Below are 23,371 nucleotides of genomic sequence, written 5' to 3' on the forward strand. Positions count from 1 at the left end.
GGCGAGGGAGCTGAAGCTCACCCACCCAACTTCTCTGGGCTGGCTGCCGCTGGTGAGCTGCTCCGGGTGAGGCTCTTGGGGAAGTATTACCTGTGGAGAGCCAGGATGGGCATTGCCAGGGCTGAGACCTGAGGGTGGACAGCATCTGAGGAGAGGCAAGCGGGAACTTGGTTTTCCTAAACTCTTGAAACTCCTTGTCAAGTGAGCAGACGGTTGTTTGGGACAATTGGAAAGTGTCACCCCTTGCCCATCCTCTGCTGTGCCTAATCGCCTGCCACTTTGCAGCCCTCGGAGGGCAGGGAGAGGGATTGTGGACCGGGTGCCCCTCCACCTTCTGTGGAGAAGGCCATTCTGTTAGGGAACTGCTCACTCTTATTCTCCTCTCCCTGTTCCTCTCATCTGCTCTCATCTCTACAGTAGTCAGAGGTTGAAACTCCTCGCCACAGTCCACTCTCCATCTCCATCCCTACCCCACCAAGAAGCCCTTCCCCCACCATCTCAAGACACTGGAATGCAGGTAGGAAGAGGCCCCCAGAGGGAGTATTTGAGAGTTTGCTCCCCTATCCCTTGCCTCAACTATTCTCACTTGCATCTTAATTCCTGGAATTACTTCCTCTTCCCTCCACTTCTGGAGTCCTCTTTATACCTTCAGTATAAGGGGAGGCAAATATTTTGGGGGGCCCTGGGATGTGTGTGACAGTAGAACGGTCTTGATTCCTTGCTAAGATGGCTTCCCAAGTCAGTAGGGACCAGGACAGAGAAGGGAGGGTAAGGAAACAGGTCTATGGCATTTTCTGCTGAGTGTTTGCCCAGCACAGCCCCCAAATTGGCCAGCAGTGTTCTGTTTGCATGACAGCTTAGAGGTGGTCTCTGCACTGACTCACCTCCCTTTCTCTTTTCTTCCTTCTCTTTACCTCAAAGTCCAGGTTTCTAAACATTTTAAGTACCCAACATAGCAAGGGAATAGGATTGCAGGAGGTAGTTTCTCAAATGTGGGGTGGGAGAAACATTTTTGTCCTTTGAAGCCCCATGGCACCTTGCCAAGGACCAAGGAACACACTTTTGCTTGGGAGGCCCAGACGCAGGCACAAGACTGCAATTATAGAGGAAAACGAAAAACTGTTCTCTTAGGCTAAGTTCTCTTATGGATGGTAAAAAGCAGTTGTCTACTCCTGAGTCCCCTGCCTAGCCTGGCAGCCTGGCATTCTTTTCCTTCCACGTCTGAGGGGGTTTACCCTCAGACAGGTTCTCCTTCCCCTCTGCAGCCCTGGTTGTCTTCATTCTTCAAGAGCCACTTTACAGGGACACGGAACAGTCTCCACTAAAGTGGTGTCCTCTTATTGCTCTTGACCCTGAGGACATATGAAGATCGTGAAAGTCAGAGATCCTCTCTTCCCTTGGTTTCCATGGGAGACAGTAGAGAGCTGAGGTTCCCCATTTGTTCAGCTGTGGGATCCAACTGGCCCAGGCTGTACCCAAGGGGCACTGCCACAGTGCACCACTAACATCTCTTTTCTGGATCCTTTTGAGGCAGATTCTGTTTAGAGGGTTCTAGGTTTCTACAGGCAACCTCCAACAGATACCATAAGAATAGACCACTTTGTAGTCAAACTTATCATCCCTTATTGCAGTTTCTGTTTACATGATTGTCTACCTTCCTAGGCTGATCACCGTGGGGAGAGAATCCAACTTACTTATCTTGTATCTTATCTAGCAGTGCCTGCCACATAGTGGGCAGTCAGGGAATGCTTGATGAAGGAAAGAGGATGTAAAGCGATTGTGTCTTTCCGTGTGCCGGGTGCAATTACCTTTATACTATTAAGTCTTTATATTTTGAGTCTGCCCCTCTAACGGTAGACCTGTATTTTTCTGCATTTGTGCACCTGCTTAAGGTGTCTGAGCATGCCCTCATCTCTGAACAGCAAAGATAATCAATACGGAGGGGTATGCAGTGGAGAAATCCACACCCTACCCCCTTTTCCTTGCTCAGGCAAGGACACTTAGAGACGCTACAGAAACTATCTTTAGCCACAGCGATTCCTAAGTATTCCCATTAAGAAAGACGCCAGCAGTCCGCCGCACACTTACACGTGCATATCCCTGACATAGGATTCCCAAATCCTGGCCGCTGAAGGGCGGGAGGCGTGTGCCTGACCTCAGACTACTCTAAATTGCGAAATGCCAAACCTGTTTTGGGTCCCAGTCTTTGAGTGCCCGAGTGCGCACCCGCGATTTGAGCAGCTTAAGCTTTATTTACTCCCTCCTCCTTCCCAAATCAGCCACCGTGGGCCACGGCTACGCTACGCTTTATTCCTAAGCGAATCTCGCACAAATCTCGAGGTATATTTTGTACAAGGGGACACTGGCCGCGCACATCGCAATCCCCTCAGCGACAGAAGCAGTCACGTGCCTTGGCGCGCTTCCGCACCGCCCCCTCCCGCGCAAGCGCACGGGCACACGCGCCCTCACGGCTCCAATCCCTTCAACCTTCTGCGCGCTTCCGCCTTCATCCTAGCAACGCCCGCAGTGACGCGCAGGCCCCGCCCCCTCCCGCGCGCCTCCCGGAAGTTGCGGGTCCAGAGCTGTGGGGTGGCCTCCGCGCGGTCTCTGGCGGAGTCGGGGAATCGGATCAAGGCGAGAGGACCCGGCAGGGAGGGACCTTCGGGGCCGGGGGTTGGGCTGCACATTTACGTGCACGAAGCGGAGTGGACCGGGAGCTGGTGACGATGGCGGGGCCGCAGCCCCTGGCGCTGCAACTGGAACAGTTGTTGAACCCGCGACCGAGCGAGGCGGACCCTGAAGCGGACCCCGAGGAAGGTGAGACTGGACTGGGGCAGGCCACGTGCGGAGCGGTGGGCCAGGCCCTGTGGGGCCCGGGGGCGGCGTGGGAGGGGCGTGCGCGAGGCCGCCGGGCCTGCGCTCCTTCGCTTGGCTCAAAGGAACGTCGCCTCCCGCGAGGGTGGTCCCGGGCTCGGGAGGAGGGCTTCGGCTTCTTTTCACACGCACTCGAAACTTGGTGCTCGGCCGGATGGGTGGAACAGATCGAGGGCTCAGGCCGAGAGGAGCTGGTCTTCAGGTTTACTTGCTCCAGGCCTGTTGGAAGGAGCCAGAGAGTCTGCTAGCAAGTTGGAAGTTAGCTTTGAGGAGGCCCTTTCTGCTATTGCGTTAGAAAGGGGGAGAAGAAAGTCGCATGTTTTTAACTCTGGTTGCCCTTAAAAACTAAGTTGGAGACTGATGGAAGGATTTTCTGGTGGTGTTTAAGCCTCTTGAAGTCTCAAGACACTTGTTCAGTGGCTGACGACTGAGACTCCTGTTCTGTAAGCTGATGTTCAGAGTCTAGCTGGGAGTAATCCTGCTTTAGACTTGAGTCAGAAGTGTGAGAAGGGGATAATAAGGAGGGATAAATGCGTGTGCTGAACCGTATCTTAGGAAGATCAGTTGAAGAAACCCGGGGCTGTTTAGCCAGAATAAGCAAAGAAAACTCCCCAAAGAATGGGACAGAGTGAGGGGAGAACGTGATGGCTGATTTAAGACATTGGAGCGACTGTCACACATTGAAGAGGAATTCAACTAGTTTGATAGGATCCAAGTCATAGAAATAGATCCCACTAGTAGATGCCGGGAGTCAACTTTCTGTTTAGAAACAGCAATAAGACAGTGTTCTACTTTGGGAGAGAATGAATTTCCTATTCCTGGAAGTTGGTGGGGATTTCGTAAAGGACGTTCAAGTATGAGATAAATGGGTCGACCAGGGTTCCCGTTAAAGTTTCTGCTAACCTGGAGATTCTGTTTACTTTTCCCTCTTCCCCCAACAGCCACTGCTGCCAGGGTGATTGACAGGTTTGATGAAGGGGAAGATGGGGAAGGTGATTTCCTAGCAGTGGGTAGCATTAGAAAACTGGCATCAGCCTCCCTCTTGGACACAGACAAAAGGTATTGCGGCAAAACCACCTCTAGAAAAGCATGGAATGAAGACCACTGGGATCAGACTCTGCCAGGATCGTCTGGTGAGTAGACATTTTTGAATGGAACTTTTCTCTTCCCTAATTTTTTTAGGGTTAAAATCCTCCCATCACCCCCCATGATCTCTGCAAGAGTAGTCTGCGGATCTTTTTTTTTTGAGACGGAGTTTTGCTCTTGTTGCCCAGGCTGGAGTGTGATGGCGCCATCTCGGCTCACCGCAGCCTCCACCTCTGGGGTTCAAGCGAGTCTCCTGCCTCAGCCTCCCGAGTAGCTGGGATTACAGGCATGCACCACCACGCCCGGCTAATTTTGTATTTTTAGTAGAGACGGGATTTGTCCATGTTGGTCAGGCACCCCTATCTGTTATCTTAGGAGAGACCATTGATTTGGTATTAGAAAGGGTCTTAGAGGTTACTTCATTTCACTTCATAAGGAATCTAAAGCCCAGAGTGACTAACTTGCTATACTCCTTATGTTCGGACTAATGGCTCACCCTACAGTGGAGTGACAGAGAAGGCAGTGCATTTTGGCTACTGGAGAGGGTTATGAGCTGAAAAATCATTGTGTCTGATGAGCATGTTACCCTTGAATTGTGACCCCAGACCTTTGGTTTTCCAGGACTTGCACTGAAGCACTGTGTGATATTAGTTATTTATGAAACTCATTTTTTGCCATTCTAAAAAAATCACATAATCCTTCTCTTCCCTGCAAAAGAGTTAGGAGTCTGTGCGCTTATAGTTTTAAAGAATTGTAAGTTTCTCAGAGTGGAAGAAGGGGCTAGAAATGGTGATTATTGGGAGAATGTCATTTGTTTTCCTTTAGAAAGGTCAGTGGTATCATGTTGAGAATCCACAGATAATATAAAAGGAGCTATCATTTAGGTTATGATATCTATGATTTAGTTCTTGATGTAGTTCTGGGAGCTCCTGATAAGCTCATTTCATATTCTTTGCCTAGAGACTGATAAAGGGACCAGTCATGAGACAAATATGATAATATTTATTGAGTTCTTACCATGCATCAGGCACTGAGTTTAGCTCTATAATTCAAGTTCTAAGAGCCTGGGACACAGTAAGTCCTCAAAAAAAATATTATAAAATTACCTGGAATTAGACAGATTTTTATAAAAAATTATCACCATTATCACTACATGTGTCACCTAATTTAATCCTCCCAATTGCCCAGGAAGTTGTTCTTACTACTTAGCCCCATTTTACAGATAAGGAAATTGAGGGGCAAATTGGTTACGTAAGTTTGCTCAAGGTCATATAGTTAGTAAACAGGAGAAACACGATTCAAATGAAGGCTGTCTGACTCCAAGATGTACACTCTAGTAAACTCTGTATGAATGTTTCTTAATCTGAGAAATGGCATACATTCAAAGAATTTAAATAATTTCTGTTTACTGTTTTGACACTTAGTTTTTGTATTTATATTTTTGGCAGCTTTGTGTCTTAAGTTTATATATACCTCTTTCAAGAAGCGCCGAAGACCTGTCATGCTTTCCTAAAATCTTATTTTATTGAAGAAAGTTTTTGGAAACTGGTCCCTCTATCTTAGAATCATACTTGAAACACATGGGGCTTTTATGTTCTACTGTGGAACAGATTGGATAAACTGTAAAAACCTCTAAATATCAGATGATACTCTAAGCATAAGTCAAAGAAAGAGCCTTAACTAGCACTCTGTCTACCATAGGATCAAGTTCGGAGTCCTCATGAAAGACGAGACCCTTCCTGATGTGGTCCCTGAGCAACTTTCTAGTCTCATCTCCCATCACTTCCTTGTGCATCCTGCACTCCCGTGCGGCTTCCTGTTTTTCTTCCCCCTTCATTGTCTATGAGCTGTTGCCTTATGCTTCATAAGAAAATTATAATGTCTCCTTCTCCACATGAAACCATCCCCCACCTTTCCAGGAGAGTTAGGTGGTTCCATCTCCATATGCTGTGTACTAATGACATAATATAATTATTGGCATGCATATCTACCACTCCCACCAGACCATGAACTCCTCCCAGCAGGTATTAAATTCTATTTGCCTTTCCTTAGCCCCTGGCTCATAATGAGTGCTTAATAAGTATTTAGTAAATAGGGCACACGGATGTGATAGATTGTACATTTTTTCAGATCAGGTTTAGGAAAACTGGTAATTCTCTAACACCAGTTGAAATCTTACTGTTCTTCAAGGGCCAGACCAAATGCTAGCTCTTCCTTAGAGCTTAGCTTAAATTCACTTGCCCCACAGTTAAAATTTCTCACTCTTCTGGGTTATTGAAATTTTGTCAAAGCACTTCTGATTCTTCCTTGAGTTGTAATTTTGTGAGTCTGTCTTTCCCACTAGCTCCTTTTGTTAGGGTAGGACCCATGTTCTATTCATCTTTGCTTCTCCCTTAGCATTGTGGAGATTGTAGATGTGTAATAAATATATTGTTGAATTGAGTACAGTAAGATATTTTCCCCCCGATGCCACAGTGCTTTAGTTGAAATGAATTCTATGGCTTGGTATTTTCTCCAGGTAACACCCATTTTTCTCTTTCTTCCCTCTCTTCTTGTTTAGACGAGGAAATATCTGATGAGGAAGGGTCTGGAGATGAAGATTCAGAGGTACTGGGTCTGGAGGAGTCTGATGAGGATGACCTGGGTGCTGCTGAGGAACAGGAGTGTGGTGATCACAGGGAGGGCAAGAAGAGCAGAAGCCACTCTGCAAAAACACCGGGCTTCAGTGTCCAGAGCATCACTGACTTTGAGAAGTTTACCGAGGGAATGGATGGCCTTGGGAGCAGTGAGGAGGAGGAAGACGAAGAGAGTGGCATGGAAGAAGGGGATGACGCGGAAGACTCCCAAGGCGAGAGTGAGGAAGACAGGGCTGGCGATAGAAACAGTGAGGATGATAATGCGGTGATGACCTTCTCCAGTGTCAAAGTTTCTGAGGAAGTGGAGAAAGGAAGAGCCGTGAAGAACCAGATAGGTTTGTACATGGTTTTGCTGATTGCCTGTTTTTCAAAGTATCTGCATTTGGTCTACTTTTCATTTGTTTGTTTTTGGCTATTCTCTATCTCCTGTGTCCTTTCAATTAGTTTGTGACATGCCCCACTTACCCAGAGGCCTAAAGCCCTATTCCTGTATGCTTAGCCAGCCATTTCTGCACTGATCTGCTTAGCTGGTTCTGCTCTGGTACTTCCTGCAACTGGGGAAGATTGAAGAGAAGAGTGTTTTCTCCTCTCCTTGGGTTTTAGCATTCCCACTCTGCTGTAGCAAATACTTGCTTCATGGATACTGAATTTATTTTCTATAATAGAGAATATTTGTTTCCATGGCATAAAACTGCTAAAGCTGTGGTGCTTAGAGACTGGTGTGGTTTCCTGTTCTTCCCCGCCCCTGCCACCTCACCCTCAGAATATTTTATTATCGAGAAATAGGATTCTCTTTTCTTCTTTTCAGCACTGTGGGACCAGCTCTTGGAAGGAAGGATCAAACTACAGAAAGCTCTGTTGACCACCAACCAGCTTCCTCAACCAGATGTTTTCCCACTGTTTAAGGACAAAGGTGGCCCAGAATTCTCCAGCGCCCTAAGAAATAGTAAGAATACTTATGTCCTGTTGGGATACTTAGAACCACTTTGTCAAATGAAGACAGCTTTGATTGAAGTGGACTGGGAGCTTGAGCCATGTTTATTGTGCTTTCTTGTCATCTGCCCTTGCTCTCCCCTCCCCATCCCCGTTGGCTTTCCGAGTTGCTTTTTTTTTTTTTTGAGACAGAGTCTTACTCTGTTGCTCAGTCTCAAGTACAGTGGCGCGATCACAGCTTACTGCAGCCTCGTCCTCCTGGGCTCAAACAATCCTCCCACCTCAGTGATCCTCCCACCTTAGCCTCCTGAGTAGCAGGGACCACAAGCATGCACCACCCTGCCTGTAGAGAGGGATATTTTGTAGAGAAAGGGTCTCACTGTGTTGTCCAGGCTGGTCTCAAACTCCTGGCCTCAAGCAATCCTCCCACCTTTGCTTCCCAAAGTGCTGGGATTACAGATGTGACCTCCTGAGCCTGGCCCTGAGTTAATTCTTTAAAGCTCAGGGGACGCTGGTTGAAAACCCACTGATGTAGAAAGGGAGAAAAAGAATGTCTAACTCAGCTCATTAAACTTAGTTGTATCATATGTTTAAAAGATGCTTCCTATGTTTGAGAGGTTTTTAGAACAATGTGCTAAGATGATCTTATGTATATCTTTCTTTGAGTGGCATAGAGTGAGGAAAGATGATATGCCGAGGGAGGAACACATTTTAGAGGAGAATTACTGAGCTATAAAGAATTCTAGAAGAGGAAAAGGAATTGAGAGACTATTTGGTTCCCAACGTCTTCATTTTACACATGAGAGAATTGAGACCCAGAATGACTTGCCCAAAGTTGCAGAGCTTATTTGTGTATGGCGGAGATGAGGCTCCAACTTTTCTACCTTATGATGTAGGAATCTTCCCTCTGCATCACACTGCCTCCTGTGTGCTGCTTGCCTGTGTGCCCAGTGGCACTGAAGGACTGGGGCAGAGGGAGATTTAGGGTGAGTGTGCTGTGTTTGGGATCTGTATATATCTATATCTAGATACTCAGAGTCCTCATGAAAGAGATATCTATATCTGTATAGATCTATAAAGGTATCTATAGATATCTATATAGATTTATGTCTCTATATATATATTTGGGAGGCCTTGGCCTCTCAAAGTGTTGGGATTACAGGCATGAGCCTCTGCCCTCACCTGGGATCAATATGTCTTACTTGCATGCTGAGACTTCATGTTTTCATTTGCTCTTTAAAACTTATTTTTTTAGTATCATGGAGTTAGAGTTGGAAGGGACCTGAGGAGGATATCTAATTTGGCATCTGCCTGTAGGTAGAACCGCCTTAAGCCATTCAAGATCAATGTATACGATTTCCCGGGTAGGGAGTTCAGTGAATGTTTCTTGTAGGTAAATACCTGATGTAATTAGGAATGGCTTCCTAGAGTCCAGTTTTTGGGTTTTGTGTCCTATCACACTTGAAGTCTGCTTCTTCCCCTGTGGGAAGTCTGGGCAGTCCTTCCAGGAACCTTATGTGGCCTGTGCGGGTGAGGTGGGCCGTTTATATCCCCGCCCCTGTCTTCATCTCCTTTCTCTCTCAAATAGATGACAGATTGATGGTTTTCAAGTTTTTTGAGATTTTTGGAGCACTTCTCTGCTATTTTTAGTGCCCTAGTACCCTAATTCCTGGTATGCCTTTGGAATGAGACCTAGACTTCTCTAGATTAAATGTTTTAAATGTTTCACGATATGGCCTTTTTTCATTCTGTTACTCATTATTCTTTTTGCTTGAGCCTTTTTCATTTTAAAAAATTCATCTTTAAATATAGATATTTTAGGGGTTAGTCAGTGTCCAGTATAATGGACATATTCTTGGATACCATTTAATTTCTTTTTGTTATGAGACAGGGTCTTGCTCTGTTGCCCAGGCTGGAGTGCAGTAGCGTGATCATAGCTCATTGCAGCTTCGAACTCTTGGGTTCAAGTGATCTTCCCGCTTCAGCCTCCTGAGTAGCTGGTACTACAGGCATGAGCCACCATGCCCGACTAATTTTTTCTTTTTTTATAGAAATAGGGTCTCACTGTGTTGACCAGGCTGGTCTCAAAACTCCTGGTTTCAAATGATCCTTCCTTGTCAGCCTCCCCAAAATGCTGGGATTACAGGTGTGAGCCACCATACCCAACCCATTTAGTGTCTTTAATCACTGCAGTGTTATTTAACTTTCATTTTGTTCTGATCTTTTTACTCTTTTTGTACTTAACCAATTGCCTTTACCTCATTGATGAACCCCAATTAATCTGACAGCATCTATTAATCTGACAGGGTGGGTTGTGGTGGAGGAGGGAGAAGAAAGGAAGTTTGGTATCACATATTCTAACATGGGAGGGTAGGGAGTTTTCAAATAATGAGAATTTCTGTGCATTTGAAGAGTAGCTAATTTTTCTTGTGGCAATATGACATAATATGTTGTATACTCCCCTGTCTTGATAAACAGACTTTAAGAAAAAATTATTGGCCGGGTGCAGTGGCTCACACCTGTAATGCCAGCACTTTGGGAGGCCGAGATGGGCTGATTACCTGAGGTCAGGAGTTCGAGACCAGCCTGGCCAACATGGTGAAACCCCGTCTCTACTAAAAATACAAAAATTAGCCAAATGTGGTGGCGGGCACCTGTAATCTCAGCTACTTGGGAGGCCGAGGCAGGAGAATTGCTTAAACCTGGGAGGCAGAGGCTGTAGTGAGCCAAGATTGTGCCATTGCACTCCAGCCTGGGCGACAAGAGCGAAACTCCGTCTCAAAAAAAAAAAAGTTCTTGGCCGGACACCGTGGCTCACACTTATAATCCCAGCGTTTTGGGAGGCCGAGGCAGGCGGATCACTTTAGGTCAGGAGTTTGGGACCAGCCTAGCCAACGTGGTGAAATCCCATCTTTAATAAAAATACAAATTTTTTTTTTTTTTTTTTGAGACGGAGTTTCGCTCTGTCACCCAGGCTGGAGTGCAGTGGCGCGATCTCGGCTCACTGCAAGCTCCACCTCCAGGGTTCATGCCATTCTCCTGCCTCAGCCTCCTGAGTAGCTGGGACTACAGGCGCCCGCCACTACACCCAGCTAATTTTTTTGTATTTTTGGTAGAGATGGGGTTTCACCGTGTTAGCCAGGATGGGCTCAATCTCCTGACCTTGTGATCCGCCCATCTCTGCCACCCAAAGTGCTGGGATTACAGGCGTGAGCCACTGCACCCTGCCAATAAAAATACAAATATTAGCCAGGTATGGTGGTGCACACTTGTAGTCCCAGCTACTTGGGAGGTTGAGGCAGGAGAATCGCTTGAACCCGGGAGGCAAAGTTATAGTGAGCTGAGATCGTGCCAGCGCACTCTAGCCTGAGCGACAAGAGCGAAACTGTCCCCCCCCAAAAAAAAGAGAGAGAAAATTCTTGGGCACATTACTCTGGATGACCAATTTATACTGTGCTATATAGCTGGTGTGGAACATAGGCTGAATTTGTACCAACCCCAGAACAAACACTGGAACTTACTGTCTTTAATTAAATCTCTTTTCAATTTGCTTGGTCTTACAGAGTAGTTAAAGTCAGACCAGCTTGGTTTAGATTTCATCTCAGCAATGGATTAGCCATGTGACCTTGGGCAAGTTACTTAACTTCACAGTAAAATGGGGATAATATGGTTGCGAGGATTAAAGGACATAATCAATAGAAAGCATTAGCACAGTGTCTGGCACACATCTCACCATGAATGTTAGGTACTAGTATTATCTTTTTCTGCTCAAAGAGGCATTTGGCAGTGTTTGACCACGTGAGCAATCACTCAATAGTTATCGGTGTAACTGTGCATCACTAGTCTTCAGTGTTTTTTACTTTTTTATTAGTATTTGGATTCTTTATATAATTTAAGTTAACTAATTGTTCTGGAAAGTGTTATAGTTTACTAATACTTACAATGCAGTGTTGGCCTCTTATGACACTATGGAAAGATGGCTACAGATTTCCTTATTGCCATACCCAGCTACTACCTCCTTGAAGCGTTTAACTTTTCCTTGAGATACTTTTGTTTGGCTTGGTGACACTACCTGTGCTGTTTGGGTTCTCCTTTCTGATCTCTTCTCTGGCTCCTTTTGTATCCTCTCAATGTAAATTTCATTCCATTTAGAATCCTGTCCTCAGGTTGTGTTTTCTCAATATAGTCTCTCCTTGGCACTGTCACTTACTCTGATAACGCTAACTATTGCCTCTAAAATAACAGACTTCCAGCTGTATCCTAGCCCCAGTAAACTCCTGAGTACCGTGCCTTTGTAGCTTCAGCACCCTAAACTCTACTTTTCAGAAACTAAATGAATATCTCCTTCCTGTCCACATGCCACCCCAAACACGTGAACTTAGTCCCCGGTCACCTTGGTGTTACATGTTGGTAATTTAAACTTGAACTGTGGAAGTGATTTCAAAGACATCGTCTGATATTTTAGTGGCTGCATAAGTGGTAAGTCATGGAATAATCTTAACAAAATTAAGGGATTTTCTGTGCACAAAACCATTTTTCTAAAAGGGTTTGCTTTTTCTCTCTTTCTTTTTTCTTTTTTTTCTTTTTTTTGAGACGGAGTCTGTCTCTGTCACCCAGGCTGGAGTGCAGTGGTGCGATCTCGACTCACTGCAACTTCTGCCTCCCAGGTTCAAACAATTCTCCTGTCTCTGCCTCCTGAGTAGCTGGGACTACAGGCGCATGCCACCACACCCGGCTAATTTTTGTAATTTTTTTTAGTAGAGATGGGGTTTCACCATATTGGCCAGGCTGGTCCTAAACTCCTGATCTCGTGATCCACCCACCTTTGCCTCCCAAAGTGCTGGGATTACAGGTATGAGCCACCGCGCCTGGCCTTCTCTCTTTTAGAATTTTCTTCTGTATTAGGAAATCCGTCTTTTATGTTGGTGGCAATCATATGTAAGGAAGAAGGGAAGTTACTTAAGGAAATCTCACCATGAGTTATTTAAAACTTTTCATTATGGGATATATCAAACTTATATAAAAGTAGAAAAATAGCACAGTGAACCCCCACATGCCTTCACCAGCTTAAGCAATAATCAATTCATGGTCAATCTTATTTCATCTGTAGCTATACCAACTCTGTTCACCTTCTGGATTATTTTGAAGCAAATAATACACATCCTCTCATCAGTAAAATTTTCAGCATGTATGTTCAAAAGATAAGGATTTAAAAAAATTACACCATAATCCCACGTAAAAAACATTAACAGTAATTTCTTAATAAGCATAACTGGCCTGGTGTGGTGGCTCATGCCTGTAATCCTAGCACTTTGGGAGGCCAAGACGTGGATCACCTGAGGTCAGGAGTTCGAGGCCAACCTGACCAACATTGTGAAACCCCGTCTGTACTGAAAATACAAAAAATTAGCTGGGTGTGGTGGTGAGCACCTGTAATCCACCTATTTGGGAGGCTGAACAGGAGAATCTCTTAAACTCAGGAGGTGGAGGTCGCAGTGAGGTGAGATCGCGCTGCTGCACTCCAGCCTGGGCAACAAGAGCAAAACTCCGTCTCAAAAAAAAACAAACATACAGACTGGGTGTGGTGGCTCACCCAGCACTTTGGGAGGCCAAGGTGGGTGGATCACCTGAGGTCCAGAGTTCAAGACCAGCCTGGCCAACATAATGAAACCCCATCTCTACAAAAATACAAAAATTAGCCAGGCATGATGGTGGGTTCCTGTAATCCCATCTACTCAGGAGGCTGAGGTGGGAGAATCGCTTGAACCCAGGAGGCAGAGGTTACAGTGAGCAGAGATCATGCCATTGCACTCCAGCCTGGGTGACAGAGGGAGAGTCTGTCTCAAGAAAACAAACAAACCAACAAACAAAAAACATGACTGATTTGGATGGGTGGGAAAATTGTGAGTACATGTCTTTTTTGTTTTTTTCTTTTCTTTAAGGCGAAAGGTCCTAGAGAGTATTTCTGTAACAGGTACTCTGCTGTCTTTTTCAGAGTTTGCTCTATAGTTTTAAATGAAGTGATTAAAGGAAAGCTAAACTTCAGTCATAGTAAGTTGACCTTTTAGTGCAATGCATGTTATTAATGTATTTAATGAGATGCATTACAAACTGCAGTGAGCACCATGTTTCATTACAGGTCTAAAATGCAATATCATTAAAGACCTTTAATAGAAACAATGGTTGACATTTTGATATTTCCCGTAAGCAAAACATCCAAGAACACAGTATAATGTAATATAAATACAGAGGAAGTATTAAGATTTTTTACTTTACTAAGAGTATGAAAACAAATTTCACTATTAATAAATTATATTTTGTTTGCACCCTATTATCTTCCCACTTCATACTTACACTGTTATATCTTTGTGGTCCTTCCCCAAAAGCCCCAATTATTTTGACTTGACTAGACTAAAATTTTCTTTTTTTCCCGAGATGGAGTCTTGCTCTGTCGCCTAGGCTGGAGTGCAGTGGTGCGACCTTGGCTCACTGCAACCTCCGCCTCCCGGGTTTAAGTGATTCTCCTGCCTCAGCCTCTGGAGTAGTAGGGAGTACAGGCATGCTGCACCATGCCCAGCTAATTTTTGTATTTTTAGTAGAGACGGGGTTTTACCATATTGGCCAGGCTGGTCTTGAACTCCTGACCTCAAGATCCACCTGCCTTGGCCTCCCAAAATGCTGGGATTACAGGCATGAGCCACCGCACCCGGCTAGACTAAAATTTTTAATGGTAATTTGTCCTCAGCAATAATAGATACCTTAAATAATAATGTTTTAAATTTTGCGTTAAGCTGTGGGCAATCATGGAGTCTTGATAATGTTTTGTTTTTAAAGTTTTACTTATTTTTAAGTAGGCAGTACATTCACATGGTTCAAAATTCAAAAATACTAAAGACTATATACAGTGATAATCCTGTACCCCTGCCCCCCAGTACCCTGTCCCACAGGCAACCAATTTTATCACTGAAATCCCCCCCTTTTAAATTACTTAGTTGCCTTAGGTGACAAATCCATAAACACTTGTTTCAGAGTTCTCTCAATTAACACTTTATGGGTTCATGGCATAGTTCTCACAATGTTCTGTAGAACCTTGAAATATTTTTAATTACTTGGGATGGGTTTAAGTATTGCTTGGGATAAAGGCACTTGCAACCCCCTCTAATTGTAACACTGTGTAGGCTTAAGGACCCTTATTGCTGCAGACTTCATCTAGCCAAGATGATGTAAGATTGATCTTTTTGCTTCAGCTGATGGCTATCATTTTTTAAAATAGCTTCAGTGTTCTAATTATAAAAGTATGTCATGCTTATTTCAAAGATCAGGAAATACATAGAAGCATAAAGAAGAAAATAAGGATTAGCTGTAATCCTACTGCCCAGAGATAACCATAGTTGTCATTTTGATGAATATCCTTCCAGACCTTTTTGCATGCACACACACACACACACCACACACTTTTTAAAACAAAAAATGGAATCATATAAATATGTACTATTTTCAAGCTTATTTTTCCTACTTAATATTTCATGTCAGTATATTTAGATGTATATCAGCATTTTTAGGAGTTAAAGTATTCCTTTTTATAGATTTACTGCAATTTAGTTAACCAATCTGTATTGATGGGTGCTTAGGTTTATTCTAGCTTTCCACTTGTATAAAACATGCTTTAATAAACATCCTTGTACATACATATTTGTGCAGTTTGTCTAAAAATAGCACTGTCCAGTAGAAATATAATGCAAGCCGCATGTAATTTAAAATTTTTTAATAACCACATTTTTAAAAAGAAACAGGTAAAATTAATTTTAGACATATTTAACCCAATATATCAAAGATATTATAATTTCAATATGTGATCAATATAAAAATCTTAATGAGATATTTTACATTCCTTTTTTCATGTTAAGTCTTTGAAATCCAGAGTATATTCTATAATCACAGTTCATCTCAATTGGGACTAGACACATTTTGAGTGCTTAGTAGCCACGTGTAGCTAGTGGATACTGTATCGTATTGCCCAGATCTATATTCCCTGGAAATGTAGTTGCTGGGACAAAGGACTTGTACATTGATTTTTTTTTTTTTTTTTTTTTTTGGAGACAGAGTTTTCACTCTTGTCGCCCAGGCTGGAGTGCAATGGCAGGATCTCGGCTCACTGCAACCTCTGCCCCCTCAGGTTTAAGCGATTCTCCTGCCTCAGCCTCCTGAGTAGCTGGGATTACAGGCATCCGCCACCACGCCTGGCTAATTTTTGTATTTTTGGTAGAGACCGGGTTTCACTATGTTGGCCAGCCTGGTTTTGAACTCCTGACCTCAGGTAATCTGCCTGCCTCAGCCTCCCAAAGTACTGGGATTACAGGCGTGAGCCATGGTGCTGGGCCTTGTACATTGTTTTTTTAAAAAGGCTTTTGGAATATATTGCCTAACTAGCCCCTGGAAGAATTGTAATAATTTAAATTCTCATCTGTAACGGTTGTTTTCCTACACTCCTGCCTCCACTAGGTATTATTGATCTTCTTTTTGCTAAACTGTAGGTGGGAAATGAAGGCAATCATTTCTTGATAAATTTCTGTTTGATATTTACATAATACCTGTTAGCATTGAAATAACATATGCCATGTTTTATCTATTTATTAGAGAGTGAGTTCTGTGTAGGAAGATTTTTTGTCCCTTTTGAGCTACTACTTTGTCCAACTTAGTTAATTAGGCATTTATATAATGTAGAGAGTAAAGCTGGATCACAGAGCAAGAACTTTTCCAAAGTCACCAAGTGGTGGAATGAGGAGGGGAGTGTCAGATTCTTATGCACTGACTCTACCTACCCTGAGAGTATACGCCCTAAATGGGTCACAGACCCATGGGAGCTAAGGGCAGCTTAAAAACTACTGATACCAATCTAGCTAGAAAATGCATTTCACTGTTTTGGGGTTGGGTTTCTTAGGAGTGAGAGTTGTCTTCAGCACCAGAAACAATTTTTTTTTTTTTTTTTTGACTGCTCCATAGACACGGAGCAGGGCTATCCCGTAGGCAGAGTGGCCCAGAGTAGCTCAGAAAAATAATTTTTAATAGTAATGAGTTAGATAAGAAAGTAGCCCTGACTTGGAGTAGCTAGTAGCTGCATAGTAGGATCACTGTGTCACTATATTCATGGTGAAGTTGTACATATCATTGCACGATGGAACCTCTTTATATGTACATTTAATTAACTCAAACATAACTATATGTGCCTGGCCAAAAGAAAAAGAGGGAGAGGCTGGGCACGGTGGCTCATGCCTGTAATCCCAGTACTTTGGGAGGCCGAGGCAGGCGAATCACCTGAGGTCAGGAGTTCGAGACCAGTTCAACATGGTGAAATCCCCTCTCTATTAAAAATACAAAAAATGAGCCGGGAGTGGTGGCGGACGCTTGTAATCCCAGCTACTCGAGAGGCTGAGGCAGGAGAATCGCTTGAACCTGGGAGGTGGAGATTGCAGTGAGCCAAGATCGCACCATTGCACTCCAGCCTGACAAGAGCAAAACTCCATCTCAAACAAAACAAAACAAAACAAAACAAAAACCAAGGAGAGAGTAACTGTTTATATAGTGCCAATAATTCTGCCTGCCACTTTATTCAGTGAGCGTAGGGTATGCATGAGATGGCAGGTGGATTCTTTTATTGCCTTGGTTATTTTTTGTTCTTGGGTACCTCTTTAGTGAGCATCGATCAACAGAATATCAATCTAGTGCTTAAAGTTACAGCATGCAGTCTTTGTACAGGACGATCCCTAAATGGAATCATCTGTGTTTAATTGACAAAGTGCTGTATGGGCTAATGTTCGAGGGGAAAGACTGGCTGTGTTGAACTTACTGAAAGATAGCACAATGCCATACATTATGTACAATATGAGGGATTTTCAAAGTGGTTTTGTCAAAACTTGATTTTTTGCTTTATGCTCAGACTTTAGAACCCAACTGCTGCATAAGATGATACTCTATTGTTTATGTCTTAAAACCTGGTCTTAAATTGTTTTTTTTAAAATCACACAGGAATAAGATAAATATACAGAAGCCTTCAGGAAGACAGTACTCCTTTGACTGACATTCAGTCTCATTTTATTTGTTTTACTTCTGTAATTTTAGATAATATGTTTATATCTCTGTCTTGATTTATTTATTCTCTGATATGAAAGGTGAGACTGCTGCTAACGGAAGTAAGATGGGGGTTGAGAACTGACTTATCTAGCAACGTGGTGGGCATCCTTGACCTTGATGAAGTTTGGCAGGCTGGTAGGCTTACAGGCTTGACTGGAATGGGTTTAAGAGAGAATGGAGTGGCTGGGCACAGTGGCTCACACCTGTAACCCTAGCACTTTGGGAGGCCAAGATGGGCAGATCACTTGAGCCCAGGAGTTCAGGACCAGCCTGGGCAACACAGTGAGACCATGTCTCAATTTTTAAAAATTAATTTTAAAAAAGAAACAAAGAGAATGAGGAAAATGAAATAGTAAAGTATAGGCAACTCTTTGAAGGGTTATTGCTTTAAAGGGGAGCAGAGAAATGGGGCATTAGATGATGAAGGATGTGGTCAAGAGAGGGGTGTTTTGCTGGGTGAGTGGGGATGGAGTGGAGATGGGCCAGTGCACAGGAGTGCCTTAGATAGCAATGTGGACCATCTCATGGTGGTGGGTGCCTGTAATCCTAGCTACTCAGGAGGCTGAGGCGGGAAAATCACTTGAACCCAGAAGGCGGAGGTTGCGGTGGGCCAAGATCACGCCACCGCACTCCAGCCTGGGTGAAAGAGCAAGACTGTCTTTAAAACAAAACAAAACAAAAAACCCAATAAACTGCATTTACAGTGTAATTACCATGTAAATAAGGTAGACTACTAGGACAGGGAAGAATTGGAAGATTGTGTTTTCTTCCCTGTTTTTCCAGTCATGGCTCCTAGGCCACTCAAAGGAGAATGTTCCTAGTTTAGTTCAAGTTTTTAGTTACCCTCTTAAAATCGTCCTATTTTCAGTTTGCTTCCTATTAATTTATTTTTTCCCTTTTGCCCCCGCCACCCCACCGTAGCTCAGTTTTATCATCTCAATCCTTTTTTTCCTAAACTTTACATCATGCCATCTCTTGTGTTAAATTTTCCATTTTGAGCTGGTTGTTCTCTAGGAGTAGTGCACAGCTGTGCTCTTGGGCCTTTCATTGCTCTTCTGGGGAGAGCTACCGCTTTCGGGTTTTCAGGCTCTCTTTTGTTATCTCAGTTTACTCTGTCAGTTTGCTGCCAAACATGCATCCAGAGTAAGTTATCTGAGTTCTTGTAGGTTTGAAAATACTGTGCCCTCATTCCTCATTGATATATTCTTGTTTGATTGGGTAGACCGTTCTAGATTGAAAATTACTTTCCCTCAGAATTAGAAAGTATTGCCTGTTACTGGTTTCCTCTTGCTACTGTAACAAATTACCGCAAGCTTGGTGACTTAACAGCACACATTGATTATCATATCGTTCTGGAGGTCACAAGTCCTAAAATCAAGGTGTCAGCAGAGCTTTGTTCCTGGAGGCTCTAGGGGAGAAATCTGTTTGCTTGCCTTTTCCAGCTTTTATAGGTGGCCACATTCTTTGCTCATGGTCCTCTTCCATCTTTAAAACCAGCAATTCCATCTCTCCAACCTCTCCTTTCCTGACTCTGACCCTATTGCCTTCCTCTTATAAGGACCCTTGAGATCACAGTGGACCACCTGGCTTATTCAGGATAATCTCAAGATCCTTAATTATATCTGCAAAGTCCTTTTGACTTTTTGATATGTTACTGACAAAGCCACATTCACATGTTCTGGGGTTTAGGATGTAGATATCTTTGGGGGACCATTATTCAGCCTACTATGTGCCTTATTGTCTTCTACCGTCCCAGTGTTTTCCAGTGACAAGATATGAATCTCATTCCTTTGTAGATGACTTATTTTTGGCCTCTGGACATGTTTGGGATCTTCTCTTGATTATTTTTTCTTGTATTTTTATTTTTTATTGAGAGAGGGCCTTCATCTCTTGCCCAGGCTGGAGTATGGTGGTGCAATCATGGCTCACTGCAGCCTCGAACTCCTGGGCTCAAGTGACCCTCCCACTTCAGCCTCCCAAGTAGCTGGGCCTCAGGTGCGTGCCACCACGTCCAGCTAATTTTTTTCTTTTTTCTTTTTTGTAGAGATGGGGTCTTGCAGTGTTCCCCAGGCTGTTTTTATTCTTGATTTTCTGAAATTGCCTGAAGAGATGTCTAAGTATGGGTCATTTTTTATTTATTATGCTAAACATTTACCTTAGTAAGTATGAAGACTGGGGTCCTTCAGTTTTGGGAAAATCTTTTCTATTATTTCTTAATAATTTTCTTCCTTCCATTTTCTCTGTTCTCTTAGATTTTAAGCATGAATTAGCGTTGTGTCTCTTATGTTATTTAACATTTTCCATCTTTTTGTGATTTTACCATATTTATATTCTGAAAGATTTTTGAAGCTGATTTCCAAATTTTTTTTTAAAAAATCAATTTTTTAAGTTGTTATTTTTAAGCTGCTGAGTTCATATTTTATTTTATTTTATTTTATTTTATTTTATTTTATTAAGACAGGGTCTTGCTGTGTTGCCCAGGCTGGAGTGTAGTGATGTGATCATAACTCACTGCAGCCTCAAACTCCTAGGCTCAAGTGATGCCCCTGCCTCAGCCTCCCAAGTAGCTGGGACTACAGGTGTGTGCCACTGTGCCTGGCTAATTAAAAAAAATTTTTTAGTAGAGATGAGGTCTCATTATGTTGCCCAAGCTGGTCTTGAGCTCCTGGGCTCAAGTGATCCTCCCGCCTCAGCCTCCCAAAATGCTGGGATTACAGGTGTGAACCGCCATGCCCACCCTAAAGTTTTCATTTTAAATCATATTTTTAATCTTTAAGGGGTCTTTTGATTCCTGAGTGTTCCTTTTCTATATAATTAATAAGAGTATATTATGTAAATTTAAAGTTTTTGTTGTTGTTGTTGTAAAGTCATTTTAATTCCTGGAATTGTTCCTGTCTCAACCAGATTTTTTGTTTATCTTGGACATTTTCCTTTCTTGGTGGGGGAGGGGAGGAGGTAGAGATGGGGTTGCCCACCATGTTGCCCAGGCTGATCTCAAACTCCTGGCCTCAAGTGATCCTCCTGCCCTGGCCTCCCAAAGTGCTGGGATTATAGGCATGAGCCACTGTGCGCTCCTTTTAAAATTTGTATCCAATACCTATATACAATTTAAAGAGTCAGATAATTCTAGGAAGCTTGTTATGAAAACCAGTAGTCTGCTGCTTGGGTGTATCACTTCTGCGCCATAACCCTTTATCCTGAAGCAACAATTATATTTTAAGTTATTTTGTTGTATCTTTTTTTGTTTTTTGTTTTGAATCGATGGATTTCTCTAATTAACATGGTTTGTTTCTACTTCACTTCTCAGTTTTAGGCATTACCTGTTGACTCCCCTTTATAAAAATGAAGATTTAGCCCTTATTCCTACTGCACTCGTGCATACTTTCTGGTTATGTTATTAATTTGTCCCTTTGTGGTTATATTGTAGTTTGGTTAGATCAGTGTCAGTATTTACATTATTATGTCTGTAAACACTTTTCACAGCTGAGCCATGTAATAAATATACTATGATTATTTTCCTTTCCCACACATTGTTTTGTTTTCTAGAGTTGTTACATTTTTATTTGAGTTTTCTGTGTAGTAATTCAAGCCCAAACTTTTCTCCAGTTAGCTAAATCTCTTCTCAAGTCCTAAGTTGCATCAAATATTGTGCCAGTTAATGTTCCTTAAGTCTCTCCCAGAGCTTTTCGACCTGCTCTCATCTGGCCTGTTCACCTTCTCAGGTGTCCAGCTGTCATGCTGGGATCTGCCTTCACCATCATCCTGGGGGTTACCTTAGCGTCTTGCTTCTGTGGATCTCCTATTCCAGAGTCTTTCTTGGCTACTTCCAGTTTTTGTTGCACATCCTCTCATAGCTTGCTGAGAAGGGGTGTGTGGGAGGTAAATTTTTTTAGACTTCAGTTGTCTGAAAATACCTTTATTCTGTCATCACGACTGATTGATCGTTTCTTTATAGAATTCTATAGAATGTTACATTGTATTTCAGCTTTTAAAGTTGCAATTGGTAAGTCAGAAGCTGTTCTGATCCAGATCTTGCCTTTTTTTTTCCTTTTTGGAAACTACAGACTTTTCTTTGTCCACAGAATTCTGAAATTTCATAATGATGCACCGTAGCATAGATCTGTTTTTGTCTGTTGTCTGGAGCACTTGGAGGGCCTTTTCAATCTAGAAATTCATTTTTTTTTTTTTTTGAGACAGAGTCTCGTTCTGTCGCCCAGGCTGGAGTGCAGTGGCGCAATCTCGGCTCACTGCAAGCTCCGCCTCCCGGGTTCACGCCATTCTCCTGCCTCAGCCTCTCCGAGTAGCTGGGACTACAGGCGCCCGCCACCACGCTCGGCTAATTTTTTGTATTTTTAGTAGAGACGGGGTTTCACCGTGGTCTCGATCTCCTGACCTCGTGATCCGCCCGCCTCGGCCTCCCAAAGTGCTGGGATTACAAGCGTGAGCCACCGTGCCCGGCCTCAATCTAGAAATTCATATCTTTCAGTCCTGAAAAATCCTTTTGAAATTATTTTGTTTTTTACTTTCTGCCCTGTGTTTCCTTTCTCTCTGTCCTCTCTCTTTCTGGAAGGCCTATTATTTGGCATCAGACTGTTTCTGTGATTCTTTTTCTCTTCAATTTTTCATCCCTCCCTCTCTCTTCTAAGACATTTCCGCAGCTTTATTTTCAGTACTTTCTATTGAGTTTTTAAAATTTTCTTCTATTTTTTCTTTTTTCTTTTTCTTTCTTTCTTTTCTTTTTTTTCTTTTTTTTTTTTTTGAGATAGGCTCTCACTTTGTCACCCAGGCTTGATCTTGATCTTGGCTCACTGCAGCCTTGGCCTCCTGGGCTCAAGCAATCCACATGCATCAGCCCCACAAGTAGCTGGGACTACAGGTGCACGCCACCATACCTGGCTAATTCTTTGTAGTTTTTGTAGAGATGAGGTTTTGCTGTGTTGGCCAGGCTTGTCTTGAATTCCTGAGCTCAGGTGATCTACCTGCCTTGGCTTCCCAAAGCGCTGGGATTATAGGCGTAAGCTACCGTGCATGGCCTCTTCTATCATATTTTCATTTTATTTTATTTATTGTTTGGGTTTTTTTCTTTTTTCTTTTTTTGAGAGAAGGTCCCATTCTGTCACCTAGACCGGAGTACAGTGGTGTGATCATAGCTGACTGCAGCCTCAAACTCCTGGGCTCAGGTTATCTTCCCGCCTTAGCCTCCTGAGTAGCTAGGACTACAGGTGCATGCCATCCCACCTGGCTATTTTTTATTTTTAGTAGAGATGAGGTCTTGCTGTGTTGCCCAGGCTGGTCTTGAACTCCTGGCTTTGAGTGATCAAGTGATCCTTCTCTCTCAGCCTCTCAAAGCGCTGACATTACACATGTGAACCCTAGCACCTGGCCTATGTATTTTTGTATGTGTTCTTCCTGCAAAGCTCTAAACTGCTTTTTTTTTTTTTTTTTTTCGCTTTTGCTTTAACTCCTGTGTAACACGTTAAATGTTTTTCTTGGGTTTTTGGTGATCCTCTGCGCTCTCTGTTGATTTTTAAGTGTACCATACCAAAAAGTTGATTCGGAACTTTGTATGTTGGATGGGGCTTTTTGTCTATGGTTTCCGTTGTAAAGCAATCTATCTGCGCCAGTTTGCCATTTTGGAAGAACTCCCAGTGGCAGTATCTTTAGATCTTTGCTCTTTATGCGATCAAAATCTAGAGGACTTCCAGTTTCCT

The 23,371-nt window shown here is 43.2% G+C and overlaps 1 protein-coding gene across 2 annotated transcripts in view; it reads left to right on the forward strand.

Moving 5' to 3' along the window:
- Positions 1-2,434: 2,434 nt before the first annotated feature.
- AATF (apoptosis antagonizing transcription factor) overlaps positions 2,435-23,371 on the forward strand; it is a 112,350-nt gene continuing 91,413 nt past the window's right edge. The window contains exons 1-4 of one of the 2 annotated variants that reach the window (XM_055257053.2): positions 2,435-2,817; positions 3,816-4,007; positions 6,521-6,931; positions 7,405-7,542. In XM_055257053.2, the coding sequence (XP_055113028.2) occupies positions 2,727-2,817; positions 3,816-4,007; positions 6,521-6,931; positions 7,405-7,542 (832 nt within the window). In that variant the 5' untranslated portion in view covers positions 2,435-2,726. The remainder of the gene's footprint in view (positions 2,818-3,815; positions 4,008-6,520; positions 6,932-7,404; positions 7,543-23,371) is intronic. The other variant, XM_055257054.2, reaches the window with a different exon arrangement.

The sequence above is a fragment of the Symphalangus syndactylus genome, chromosome 20 (genome assembly GCF_028878055.3).
Source record: "Symphalangus syndactylus isolate Jambi chromosome 20, NHGRI_mSymSyn1-v2.1_pri, whole genome shotgun sequence".
Lineage (NCBI taxonomy): Eukaryota > Metazoa > Chordata > Mammalia > Primates > Hylobatidae > Symphalangus > Symphalangus syndactylus.